Raw genomic sequence first — 15000 nt, forward strand, 5'->3', positions numbered from 1 at the left:
GCAATTACAGCAGAGGAACATTTGATTAAACTCCCTCACACCAAGCCTATTTAGCTTATTAAACATAAGCAGTGCTCAAGTTCTCCTCATTAAGTGTTTAACAGGACCCTTGGGAACAAGGGAGCTGTTTGGTCTGACGTTGACAGTCGCTGGGGACTTGACCTGTTAAAGTAGCTCTCGCCCCGGCTTCTCCTTAGTAAGTGTTATTTTATGGAATGGAAAGTGCAATGTATAGATCACCTCAAATCCCCCTCCTTAATCCCAAGCATATGTTGCTAATCCTCTTTACGCTTCACTGTAAAGATTCTCATCTCACCCCCCTCCCCCCCTCAGACACTTTACGCCCCCTTAGCCCATTTTTAACCTGGTGTCCTGGAGAATGGGTGAGGGCTTAAGTTGTATTTTTGGTAGTAGGGCGATCAGAGAGGAATAGTGTGTGTGTGTGTGTGTGTGTGTGTGTGTGTGTGTGTGTGTGTGTGTCTGTGTGTGTAAATGTGTGTGAGTGTGAGTCTGTGTGCATGCTTGAGCGTGTGCGTGTGTCTGTGTCTTTGTCTGTGTCTTTGTCTGTGTGTGTGTGAGTGTGTGTGCGTGTGTGTGTGTGTGTGTGCATCCATCTCCCAGACCCATCTGTTTTCAGTTTTCCACTCAGCATGTTTCACTATGCTGACAGCCTTCCTAACCCAGACCCACACTCCTATACACTGGACCATTTGTTGACACCCTTCAAGTTGGGCCTTGACTGTCCACCTGCTGCACTTCTCACCCGGTCACACCACTCGTTTCCTGTGTCAAGTTCCCCCCCAGGACCCCTAAAGCTGTCAGAGAGCTGCCCCCCTCTGGTAATCCATACATCCTCATCCCCACTGGGCCACTGGGTGGATTGTACTAGGGGGTACTGGGTGGAATGGAACCAGGATGGGTGGTTGTATCTGTCTAGTCTAACAGAGCCTCGTAAAAAGTGATTTCTTAACTCATCGATTATGCAAAGGGTTAACTGAGATGGTTGGATCTTAGCCCCCCTCCTTGGCCGTGGAGTAGGGGTCCTCACAACAAGCTAGTTGCATATTAGCATATTATGGACTTGTGAAATGAGTGGGTATCATGGTTCTGATTGAGGATGTGTGTGTTTTTTTTTCATTGGTTCTGACAAACAATGTAGACTGACACTGACACAGATAACAAATCACTGATTCAAATACAATGTTTTACAAGATTCACAGCTCTCATTGGTTGCTCGTAGAGGAATAATCAGGTTGGTGAGCTCGATAATTATGGCTCATGGCGATGTACTGCAAGGCAAAGTCTTAACCTTTGAAAAGGTTTTGTCTCAGTAACTTATTCAGAAACCCAGGCGTTAAATCAGTTCTGTTTAAATCAAGCTGAAACCCTCGGTCGTTAACCATTAACAAAACTGACATTTTCTGCATTCCTCCTAGATAGTGCCTGTCATTAAAAATGTGTCTTGCGTTAAAGAGAGACTGCACTGGCTGATTGACTCGATTTAGACTGAACAAGAAAATACTGTGTTTATGTCCAAAGTTATGTATCTGACTACTACATACAGTACCAGTCAAAAGTTTGGACACACCTTGCCAAGAGTGTGCAAAGCTGTCATCAAAGCAAAAGGTGGCTACTTTGAATCATAAAACATATACTGGTTTGTTTAACACTTTTTTGTTTACTACATCATTCCATATGTGTTCCTTCATAGTTTTGATGTCTTCAATATGAATCTACAATGTAGAAAATAATAAAAAAAATAAAGAAAAACCATTGAATGAGAAGGTGTGTCCAAACTTTTGACTGGTACTGTAGACCGTTTTCAACAGGAAATTATGGATTTTCGCTTCAGTTCCTCTTTAACACACTAGTTACATTGTAACAGAGAGACAGGTGGTTTACCATATCTTCTTCACCTCACAGGACTTCTACCACTGAGTGGAGATGTGGTGTATAATTTAAAACTGCACCCATGTGCACATGGATGCAAGGTCAGAATAACATTGAGAAGAAGAAGAGTCCCTGTGTTGCCAAGTTCTCAAGCTCCCTACAGTATATTCCCCTTTAATGCAGTAGACTACTCTCTACTCAGTGTAGGGGCTGGATGGAAGAGAAGGGAAAACACTGAAGTTTACTTCAAAGGCTTTATTCACAAACTTATTTACACACATCAATTATTCACCTTTTGCATTACGCGCGTGGGTAAGGCATCTGCCAGTGTTTTTCTGGTGTGTGTGCGTGTGTTTGTGTGTTTGTGTGTTTGTGTGTTTGTGTGCGTGTGCGCGTGTGTGTGCGTGTGTGTGTTTATTGGCATGAATATGTTTATAAATAATGCCAAAGCATGGACAACAAAATTCAACGACAACAAAGGAATCAACAACACAATCATCAACAATAAGAACACGACAGAGTATGTCGACTTAGAATTAGATTCTAGAATTAGAATGTACATTTTAAACAGTCACAAACACTTCGTACACTGTCACTTATTTTTCCTATGTTCATTGTAATGCAAAATAGATGTGGTTCTCAATTGAACAGCAATCTGGTACACAGACTGTGTATCATATCTCTGATCTCCCCTAGCTCTGACGTTGCCAGGCAAGGGAGTGTGACTGCAGGCTGGGAGAGGTCTGCAATGTAGCTCTGCTGCTCCTGCTGTGGAGGGGGTCTGGTGATGGATGACATCTTGTCTTTGTGTTTCACTGTGGCAGGGCAGGGGGGAGGCAGGGTGGTATGGAACAGTGGGAGCCCAGGTACTGCTGTGTCTTCCAGGAGTATGGAGGGTATATCTGGGGATGTGCAGGGGGGGCTCTCTCTCTCTCTCTCTCTCTCTAGCTCTCTAGCTCTCTCTAGCTCTCTCTCTAGCTCTCTAGCTCTCTCTAGCTCTCTCAATCTCCCTCTCTCTCTCTCTCTCTCTCTCTCTAGCTCTCTCAATCTCCCTCTCTCTCTCTCTCTCTCTCTCTCTCTCTCTAGCTCTCTCAATCTCCCTCTCTCTCTCTCTCTCTCTCTCTCTCTCTCTCTCTCTCTCGCTCTCTCTCTCCTTACATGTAATATTCTGTCCAACAGTTTTAGGCTGCTGTGTGGCTGGAGAAGTCAGCAATTTTAACGAGTGGACTGTGAGGTGTGTTACTTTCTATTCTGGACTCTGTTAAATGGGAAAAGAGGTCAGTTACAGGAAGCTATAATAATCCAGGCAGAACACTGATATGACCTCGCCTTTCCAACCCCAGTGAAATGGTTTTCTTAGCTCAGTGCCTCTTTCTAGGGCCCTTCGAGTAAAGACATGTATAACTGGTTGATTTAATGTTTAACCAAAGACAAATGTACTGTCCTCATAGATTTATTTTCTGCCCACAAGCCATGTACATTCCATCTCAGAAGTCCATATATATTTAATAGCAGGATAGGTGTAGAAGTAGCACACACTTATGTACAATTTCATAATGATGTGGTGGTCCTACAGTAGTTACACATGGCCTACCCCCGACCCCCCCCTTACTTTGACCCTGTGCTGCTGTAATGCTGCTCTTTCTCCCTGATAGGCTCTCATTCTTCCTCCATCTGTTGGCTGGTCAGGAATCCATTAGATAGCTGTCGTTGATATTTGGCTGTGAGAGGCATATCAGTTATGGCAGCGGGCCGGATTTATGGGCCAAGGGGACGGCATTCGCTCAGTGATTTGTCATGTGTTGTCACCAAGCTGTTGGATGCTTCGGAAAGGAGGCTGAAGGCCTGCTGAATGAATGCACATTTAAAACGGAGATGGAAGTTTGTACACCTGCTGAATGAAACATAGACACATGTAGAGCTGCACACGTGCCACCATTACCATAACAATGAGAAGAGACGCACAGCTTGTTCTATACATAGATGTCCTGTGCGACTAAATAGATGACTGCCTGTAATGGGGGGATGTAGGAATGATTGATAACTTGGAAAGACCCTTGAATTGTTGATGAGGCCACCAATAAGCCAAAGTCATCTATGTTACGGTTTTATGGTTTTGAATGTTTGCCGAAGCTTTAATTAAATGTGACTATTTGAGGGAGGCAGAGTGACAGTTTTAGGTGTCCTTCAGTCGGCGTAGACTATAACTTCCTAGTTTGCACAGCTTGCCTTGCAAGAAATTAGCATATAAGCATGCTCGGATGGCATTGGAGGAAGTTGTGGAGAAAGCAATTAAATGGCAGCGAGTGAATACATTTGAATGCATTTAAGCTGGGATTTATTCACCCAACAGGACGGATGCAGCTGTTGTCTTCTTGAAACACTCACACTCTTTTCAGAGGACCAACCAACGCTTTCTCTCACTTGTGGTGGAAATATGATAAGGAGACGGGTCGAAAGCTGGAATCATAATGGGACACATTTAGCTAAACATCTGAGGGAACAATTGAATATTTCAGTATAATTCTATTGTCAAATTCCACTGTTGTGTCATTCTTGGAGCACTGAACACATTTTCTGTTAGAAATATCAGCCTTTTATGAAATCAAGACAATATGTAGCTATGATGGTTATTTGCAAACTGCTCTGATGTTTTCATGCTGCACAAATCTCTTAAATCTATTTATACAACCAGGATGAGACAAAAACATCCAGCGGCTCCTGTTAGATGAAGCTTTATACACACTAAGTGATTCTCATTATCTATACATACAAAAAAGCATATAAAAGTATATGAAATATTGAAATTGTGAAATAGAGGCATTCATTCCCATCTGATATATTCTAAGACACAGTATGCTTAGCCGGTTTGCAGTGTCAGCTCTGCAGGCATCTCCTAGAGCAGTGGTTCCGAAATGTTTTGCAACCACATACCCCTTGCGAACTTTTCTCTTCCACCGCGTATCCCCAACGGAACCAGGGGTGTTGCGCTCAATTTCTTAGTGCCACTGCCAAATGCGTTTCCCACCTAACGTCTCCGAAGTCCCTGAACAAGGCTATTGCGGGAGCGCGAAGTAAGTTTGAGCCTTTTGGCACAGGCTACTGATCCCGGTTTCCCTGAATCAAGGGAGTATTATATTAGGGACAGAAGTTCTGAGGGGATATATTATATATGATGTATATTATTACATTATATTTAATTAGAACCAGGTGGAATCTCTCAAAGCGTAGATTGTTGGAGTTGGGTTTGCGTTTACAAAATGCACCTTTTGAAAGCTAATGCGACCTCCGGCACTAGGCCTCCATCCCTGACCAGAAGAACCATGGACCACACTCACACTCTGCACCATAAGCCTCTAGTGTGCCCTAAAAATGTGCTATATGAAAAAAGGACAGTGGCTTAATTATTAATTATTGTATATTTGCTAGATGACGTTCGAGGCAGCGAGCCATGATTTGAAATATTTTTCATGTACCCCCTGGGGTACGAGACCCACAATTTGGGTATAACTGTCCAAGAGTAAGTTATAGTCAGCTACTGTTCCAATACGGTGCAGTTTGGCCCAGTTGATGATTTATTGCACCCCCAGATTGAATTTGCCTGGGTAATAGCTTTTAGTTTCTGCCCCAACTCCTGGCTACCCCCCAACAAGGCCAGCTCAATTTTGGCTCAATTACGCTTTGCTAACTTGGCAAGCTGCCTCCTGCAGTTTCCCCGTCTTTAAGGGAAAAGGTGAGTGCATGTAGTGCAACTGACAGCACCAGTGTGTTTCCCTCTGCAAAATGGGGCTGCTGATGTTTGGCCCTAGCCCGTTTAGCCTTAGCCAGACTTTAATTGAATCTGCCACTCGGAATAATGTAGGCAGCTCTTAGCTCCCCTGGAAGAATGTGTAATTTAAAGTAAATTAACCCATTTGTAAGTGTACCAAATTAACATTGGACGACATTCGTTGTCATGGGAATACATGTAATGGGAATAGGAGAACAGCAACCATTTACTATTCTTTAGCTTCACAGCTAAAGTGTTGAATCAGAGATGAAGCAGAATGACCTTCTCTGGGGGGATGAAATAAGGTCTGGGCTTCTTAGACGTTTAATCGGAGGAGTCAAGGCTGTTCCCTATAGGGGACATTCCCATTGAGGAGAAGAGATTGCCAGTGAGCTACCGCTAGCCACTGTCTACTATATGGGTCCCATGTCAGGGGGGTTTGGGGTCAGTTACATTCCAGTTCCAACCTATTTGGCGAGTAAAGAGGACGAGGGGTTTTGAATTGAGTACAAATTTCGATGTTGTATACGACATGGATTGAAATGGAATTGACCCCAACTCTGGTGTGTACTCTCTCATTTGAACCCGCACATAGGCTTCACACACACACACACACACACACACACACACACACACACACACACACACACACACACACACACACACACACACACACACACACACACACACACACACACATTTTACCCCAACAACTTCTCCACTCAATAAAGTCAGGAGGTCCAATCACTGGGCACATATCTAAAATGGAACTGGGGATGTGTGAACATCCTGCGTGAACTGAACATGGATGCATGCTGTGTTTTCCCTCAAAGGCATGTGGACTATGCCCCTCTCACTGAGTACCACACCAAGTCATGGTTCGCTTTATTAGGACGTTACTGTGACGCCTTCAAATATTTAGGACTGCAATGAATATCCTGACAGATTTGAATGCAATTCATCCCCAAAGTGGATTCTTTCGAGAGGGTCAGAGGTAGTTGTGTTTTGAAAGTGAGTATAGGGACTTAGGGATTGAGTGTGTTGTGTTAGAGAGCTGAGAATTGACTTTGCTCTTCCAGATGAATTTGACTTCAGCTTGGTGCTGTCAGTAAGGACATGTTCTATTAGAGCTTGAAGAAGGGCAGCCTGTTCTTCCTAGAGTACCACAAATGCATGTTGAGTGTGCACCTGAATGCCTGTCAGAATTTCTCAATTTGTTCTCTCGAATGTTTTATTTTTGGGAAGCTCTGTTCGGTAGCACTACTTACGATAACACTGACTGAGTTTTTTATGGCTAGAGAAGTTTCTGTACATCTTATCGTCATAATGGGTTCAAACTCGTGTCTTATGCTTCCCCCATACGAAGAGGGAGTGCAGCCCTCTTTGATGTTGCAGTCTACGGAGCCTCTCTCTATTTGCAGTACAGCTGTGCTCTGTCATCTTAGCAATTCCCAGGGTCTCTTTCTCAGTGCTGCATAACCCCAAGGGACAACCCCTATCAACAAGCACGCACACACACACACACACACACACACACACATATACACATATACACTATACACATATTCACTCCCATACTCTCAGACATCACCACCATCACACAGTTAAACACACAAGCAGGCATGTTCAGCAAGACTGCTATTCCCCTCACTTCGCTGAACACACTAATTAAAATGTCATTGTGTGCTATTCTCCCACCATATGTTACATAGAGTGGAGAGTCTGTTGCGTGTTGAGGTTGTGCGCTCTACCACAGACACACAGTGTGTATCTATCCACCCACGAGTGCCGGTCGACAGAAACAGAAACAGACTGACACTTTGACATTTGAGGCTTGATTCTTTTTTTGGCAGTGGCACTGGATTATGAAATGGGATGTAACTCTCTTGGCACTGTGCAATGGTGGCTCTTCACTGCATTGTTGAAATGGCATTCATTTGGCTACCTCGTTTCTCCAGTTTTTTTGGGGTGGATACTTTCAAGTATCTCTGTCTTTGAGTGTCGATTCAGTACAGTGAGCCGCAGTATATTACGATAGAACAGGGCATATACCCAACACGCTAGAACCCAGCTTGAAAAAAGGGGGAAAAGATGCTCATCTAAAACTTGAAAAATGTTCTTACTTTCTAGGACGAATCACAGTGTGACTATTCCAGGAAAAAAAAAGGTGCTGTGTTTTACCTTAATAAACCTTACTTTCGATGCAGACAACTCTGGTATAACTCTGGTATAACTCTGGTATAACTCTGGTATAGTCACATTGTGAAGTGTCCTAGAACATTGTTCAAGTATATTACAGTACCCTTTGATTTCTGCACATTGAATCTACCGCACAATCTCTATTTAACAGGTGTTCTGACTGTTTAGGAATTTGGGGATGGAATTTAAACATCGGCTACATCAGTCAGCAAGTTCAGGAAAGAACTGCTGCACCTCCATAATGGCTCTGAACTCCCGAGGGAGTGTTTCCCAATAGCTTTGACAGATCCACTGTGTTTACTGTGAAAGTAAACTGCAATGAAAAAAAATGGCTCATCTCAAAAACATCTCTAAATATCTGCTCCTGGATATTGGATGTCACATATCGTTTCATCAGCCCGGAGGGGGATACATTCCAGAGACGCACATAGCGAGGACAGGGATCCCCGCCACCTTACACTTCCTATGATGAACCCCCCTGGGGAGCATTCTGCATTTGTGCAGACAGAGTTTCCTCATCGATCAGAGCCTGTTATTTGCATGACTCTATGATGTTCCTGACACATACTCCAGACGTTCTCTCGAAGACCTTCTTTTGAAGCCTGATATGATACTTCTGATCGTATCCTGATACGTTCTTCGGCTGTCCCTATGGAAGAACCCTGGAAGAACCCTTTTGGGTTCTCTTCAGAACCTTCTGTTGAAAAGGGTTCTACATGGAACCCAAAAGGGTTGTTCACAAGCTCCTTAGGGTTGTAGGTAGCACCTTTTGTTCTAAGAGTGTACAGTAGTGCTTATACTGTAAGGGCTGATTCAGGATCGGTTTGCTGTGTTTTGCTGATAATGGCACAGGTAAGGGCAGGTGTAGGAAGTGCTGATCTTAGATCAGGTGTTACCTGAGTCTTGTTATTGACTTCTCTACATTAAGACGTCTATGTCGAGTGCCACTTCGGGAGGTGCCACTCTGCAAGATGCCACTGTCATCACTTGCTCAAAATGGCCACTCGATAACACGGCTGTCCGTAGACATTCCTACCAGGGTGTATGATTCATTGCGAGGCTAAATCCGATTTATGGACTGTAAAATGATATATTTCAGTATATGGGTATGAGTATTGATTTAGCTCAGGCTTAAAGCTAGACATATGGGACTCTGTAGGTACTGTGGGTGTTATGAATTGAAACAAAATAACGGATATGCCGTTGGCTATAGTTAATAATAGATAGACATTTTTTAATCATTCATTTTCTCCCATGATCTAATTCTTACCACACTCAACACATTATGGTGTAATGTTTCCCCTGCCATAATTTTGGTCCTGAACTGGTTCTGTTTTTTTTCTCTCAAAGATGTTCTCTTCTATTCGGTCAAATACAACATGCTGGTGTTGACAGTCTTACTGCTTCAGCGCTTCTGCCCTCTGTCTAACATGTGGTCTGTAAGGAGAAACACTGCAGGCCTTTCGACAGACTAGTACTTTGTGGAGTGATATAGTGGAGGCCAGAGACTGGACCTCTTCACTGGCCCTTGTAAGGATTAACGCTGGTCCCGTCTCGTCCTGGGGGGGAGATAGCCTTGGCCTCTAGTTTAAGTGACAGAGTAATGATACGCTCTGTTTAGATCGCTCATGTCTGACCTCGGGGGAGATGTCGAGAATCGGAACAGTGTCTGGTAGTAAGAACGGAAGGAGGAGAGGGGGAGTCTGGGTGTCTGTCTGTCTGTCTGGGTAGTTGGGTTGTTGGTTGGTCCTGGGTGAGATTAGAAGGTGAAGCGGTCACAGACATGTACACGTACACGTACACACACACACACACACACACACACACACACTCACACACACACACACACACACACACACACACACACACACACACACACACACACACACACACACACACACACACACACACACACACACTCTCACTCTCTTTGTCTCTTTCTCTCTCTCTCTCTCTCTCTCACACACACACACACACACACACACACTCACACTCACACTCACTCTCTCTGTCTCTCTCTTTCTCTCTCTCTCTCTCTCTCTCAAACATACACGCACATACACACACACACACACACCACACACTCGCCTCTTTCTATTACCTGTTTGTGTGTCAGGTATATCTTTCATAGTAACATCACAAACAGTTATTCTTTTTTTAGATGTTCACATTTGTCCATTCTGTCCTACATAATTTATTTACTTCTTTCTTCTTGTTTCCTTCTCCAAGCTTCAAGTACTGTCTGTACTCTGAATTTGCGTTAGAAAGTTCAAAACTCAGAATAAGTTTCTGTGATGATGTTACGATGAAAGATATACCTGACTGCGTGTGTGTGTGTGTGTGTGTGTGTGTGTGTGTATGACTTGATATGTTCTGAATATCTGTACAATCGCTTAGAATAGTTCCAAACATGCTGTGAGTATCAATTTATTGAAAATCAGAAAAGAATTGCTTACCTTCGCTGTTGATGCAGTTGCCACTGAATATGAAGGAAGTCACTGTAGAAAATGAGAGATAATGTTGTTGTGACAGTGTCTGTGGGAATGATCTTCAAGTTACTGACTTGAATTATTCTTATTGTTTTGCAGAACAACGCATCATGGAGACCAGAGTCGTGCCAGGAGTGTACGTGCTACAGTGACATAGCCATCTGCAAATCCTCCCACTGCCAAAACCCCAAGTGTGACTCCCAGAAGGTGAGAGCTTCAACAAGACCATTTCAATCTCCAGAAAAGAAGGAATATAGTAAAACTGACTGAAATGGAATGATTGAGGGATGGATGTGGGTGGTGAAAAAAAGAAGGGACAAGAGAAGTGGCTGTACTGTCGATGAACCAAGGATGATTAGAAAACTGGGAGGCGATTTGGAGTTGATGAGATTTAATAACAGTGAGAGGATGAATGAATGAATGAATGAATGAATGAATGAATGAATGAATGGATAAATGAATGAATGAATGGATGAATGAATGAATGACTGCAGCAAATGTATCCCTCAGTGAACCAACATTCATAACTCATTAAATATCTTCTCCAATCTCATCCCCCGCCTCTACCTCTCCCTCCCCCTGCAATTCCCCCACCTGTTCTCCATACAGTAGGGGTACGTTATATAGATGTAAGCCTCACACCATTATGGTGTCAGGCTTACATACCATCCATTCTCGTCTAAGGCAACAATCAATGTCCAATGCATTCTGCTCCACTGGCCAGCAATCTAGTGCTAATTAAAAACCAGCCATCATGCTCACCAAACCATGAGTCCTCTCCATTTGTACTGCTCTAAGAAGACCTCCTCCTCTCTCTCTCTCTCTCTCTCTCTCACTGGCGAAAGGATTTCCATTGTTTTTTTATAGTTTTCGATTAAACAGAAGACGGATACGGTTTACATAAAACTCAACCAGATTTGAGAAGAATTGCAATTACAAGACCGGCTCTCTCCTGTGTACATACATTACCATATTGTTATTTTTCCTTCTATAAAACAGAAGATATTGCTTTAGTCCCCCCCCTCTATAGGCCTATTGAATATTATTTATTTATGTATTTGAAATTCTGTTGACAGGATTAAATCGCTTGAGATATCATCATGTTGTTTTCGAGGGGATCCTGTATGAAATTACAGCAATTCATTGAAATATATATTTCCCTATCTTCCCCACCCTTTCGATTTTTCACTGGTTGCTAATAACAAAAGTAACAGAAAAAAAAAGAAATAATACATTAAAATGTCAAATGGCCCTTTCCCCAGGTAGTGGGGAAAGTTGACTGGCAGTTGAGACACAGCTACAGTAGGCCACTCCCTCACTCACTATTCCTCTATACACCCTCCATTCACGCTCTTAAAGAAGGAGACTAATACTGTATTCTGCCTGTTTTCCCAGGGGGAGCGTCTGAGAATCCCTCCCAACCAGTGCTGTCCAGAATGTTTGCCCCAGTCCCAGGGCTCTTGTCAGCATGAAGGGGCCGTCTATGGGGTGAGTAAAGTGACACAGGCCTCTGTCAAGGACGAGAGAAAAAAACGTCACCTTCGCCCCCCCCCCTTCACTCCTCCTCCCTCTTATCTTCCCTCCGTTCACGCACAATTGCTTTCTTGTTCGCCTCCGCTTTGGTACTGTAGGTCTCCCACAGAAACGGAGAGCTGGTTGGTTGGTTGGTTGGTTGGTTGGTTTTGGCAGACATCTTGGGTTGAGACACCCTCTCCCTCTGCTTGGCGAACAAGCCACTTTGGCTCGGTTTGGGATTCCATCGGTGTCCCTTCCTGCTCAAGTGCTTTTTTTTCTGGGTTGTGGTGTCAGAGGGGATTCAATGTAGAGGGGGGGGGGGGGGGGGGGGGGGGAGTTGGGGGCTCCTCGAGGCTTTTCATTTTCGGTCGATTGGTGATGTGGAACTAAGTGTGAGAAAGTAGTGGGGTTGTTGGGAGTATGTGCTATGTGGAAGGATGGAGATGTGTTCATCTCATGGAAAACACTGAATTTAAATATATAATCTCTCCTTTTTCTCTCTCCTTCTTTCTGTCTATCTCTTCCGCTCTGTTCCCTCCTCTCTCCCCTCTTACTTTGTCTCCCTATGTCTCCTCCTGCTCCTTTTCATCTTGGCATGTATCCACGCTCTCTCTCTCACACACTCTCTCTCCCCCCTCTCTCTCTCTCTCTCTCTCTCTCTCACACACTCTCTCTCTCTCTCTCTCTCTCTCACACACTCTCTCTCTCTCCCTCTCTCTCTCTTTCTCTCTCTCTCTCTCTCTCTCTCTCTCTCTCTCTCACACACTCACTCTCTCTCTCTCTCTCTCTCTCTCACACACTCTCCCTCTCTCTCTCTTTCTCTCTTTCTCTCTCTCTCTCTTTCTCTTTCTCGTTCTCTTTCTCTCTCCTGCCATTTCTCCCTCCCCTTCCCCCTCTCTTTGCCCCTCAACTGCGTCCCCGTTAATCTCTCCATCCCCCTCCTCTCTCTGGTTCCCACAGCATGACAGTCAGTGGAGTGGTCCCCAGTGCTCTGTGTGTGTGTGTTCTCTGGGGAGAGTGACCTGCGGCCCGCGGCCCTGCCCTCCTCTCAGCTGTGCCGGGGACCAGAGTCCCTTCATCCCCGTCGGAGAGTGCTGCCCCAAGTGTGCCCGACACGGAGGTGGGTACCGGCGCCAACCAACCCTGGCTGAAAAACTCCCCAGGGCCTGAAGAGTACCCCTGGAATTTAATGTGCACAGGGGACAGTTTGGTGATTTAATTTCAGTTATAAGAATTAATGGTTAAATCTTCATAAGGTTAAGTATGAAGAAGATGAAAGAATAAACAAATAATCAGTAGTTTATAAACTATTTCTACATCATTTATAAACCCTTTAGAAAGGGCACCTTAATTGTGAAGTGTAAATGATTATTTTGAAGAGTCTCTGTAATCCTTTTGTGTGTGACTAATACTTCTTGAAGTACTAATACTTCTTGAAGTATTAATACTAATACTTCAAGAACGTTTTTCAACTGTCAGCCAAAAGCAGTTATTGAACCCCTTAGAAATGGGTTTTAAAGCAGCACTGTAAATGACATTGTCTCAATGTTTTATGTGGCTCTTTTCAAGACATGAAATATGTTACATGATGAAGTTTCCAGCATCAAAGAGCCCCAATGGGTGAAGACACATTTCTACACACACACACGCACACACACACACACACACACACCCACACACACACACACACACACACACACACACGCACACACACACACACACACACACACGCATACACACACACACACACACACACACGCACGCACACACACACACACACACACACACACACACACACACACACACACACACACACACACACACACACACACACACACACACACCCAGACATACATACATTCGCACACATTGGCTTTGCTCCAAGTCTGTTTGTTTGAGCTAGTTGCCAGAGGATTTAATGGGGAAGGTTGCCTCAGGTTAGCTCATGTCTTTCAGTTGTATTATGCATGTGTTTTGGTCTTGCATGTTACGATAGGCTGCAAGTTAGCGCTTGGACTGGAAATTCCCCTTGCTGCTTCAAAACCTGATATTTCCTCTTTGACGAAATAACTCGAGGTTGCATTTAAAATCAATGGAACTGCCTGCCTCATGCTGACAGGATGTAGCTTGACATGACATGACATGACACTCACTCAACACTTTATTAGGAACACTATAGTAGTGCTGGGTAGGGCCTCCCTTTGCTCTCAAAACAGCCTCAATTCTTCGTGGCATTGATTCCACAAGATGTTGGAAACATTCCTTTGAAATTCTGGTCCATGATGACATGATTGCATCACGCAATTCCTGCAGATTTTTCAGGTGCACTTTCAAGCTGTGAATCTCCCATTCTACCACATCCCAAAGGTGTTCTATTGGATTCAGATCCGGTGACTGGGAAGGCCACTGAAGAACACTGAACTCATTGTCATGTTCGTGAAACCAGTTTGAGACGACTTTTGCTTTGTGACATGGTGCATTATGCTGCTGGAAGTAGCCATTAGAAGATGGGTAAATTGTGGCCATCAAGGGATGCACATGGTCAACAACAATACTCAAATAGGCTGTGGCATTCAAGCAATGATTGATTGGTATTAACAGGCCCAAAGTGTGGCAAGAAAACATTCCCCACACCATTACACCACCTCCACCATGAGAAGGTGCACAGCTGTTCCTAATAGTGTGTTCATGGGTGTACATTAAAAGAACACACTACTGTCTTTTTCTGTTAGCTCAGTAGTTGACTTTGCGAACTAGAAGTTTTCCTCTGCTAGCCAAGCAAGACATTAAACTGCAAACATGCTACTTGCACTTCAGGACCCCTGTTCCTGACCTCAGAACCCTCTTGGGCTGCCCAGGCTGCCTGATCAATAATATAACAGTGAGGGCCTTAGCTGGGCTTTATAGAAACATGTGGCAACCCAGGCCCATTACATTCTACCCACACACGCGCCCACACCCACACCCACACACCCACAACACACACACACACACACACACACACACACACACACACACACACACACACACACACACACTGTGTAAGAACAGTGAAGAATATGAGAGTGTGTCGTGTGTGTGTGTGTGTGTGTGTGTGTGTGTGTGTGTGTGTGTGTGTGTGTGTGTATGTGTGTGTGT

At 44.1% G+C, this 15000-nt stretch overlaps 1 protein-coding gene across 1 annotated transcript in view; it reads left to right on the forward strand.

Annotated features, from left to right (window-relative positions):
- Positions 1 to 15000, forward strand: part of fras1 (Fraser extracellular matrix complex subunit 1) — a gene marked incomplete at its 5' end in the record, with an annotated part of 133067 nt that overhangs the window by 27469 nt on the left and 90598 nt on the right. Inside the window, 3 exon segments of the mRNA XM_083673255.1 lie at positions 10447 to 10554; positions 11743 to 11835; positions 12823 to 12982. Of these exon segments, the coding sequence (XP_083529381.1) occupies positions 10447 to 10554; positions 11743 to 11835; positions 12823 to 12982 (361 nt within the window).

Source organism: Argentina silus (assembly GCF_951799395.1).
Source record: "Argentina silus genome assembly, chromosome: 7".
NCBI classification, from domain to species: domain Eukaryota; kingdom Metazoa; phylum Chordata; class Actinopteri; order Argentiniformes; family Argentinidae; genus Argentina; species Argentina silus.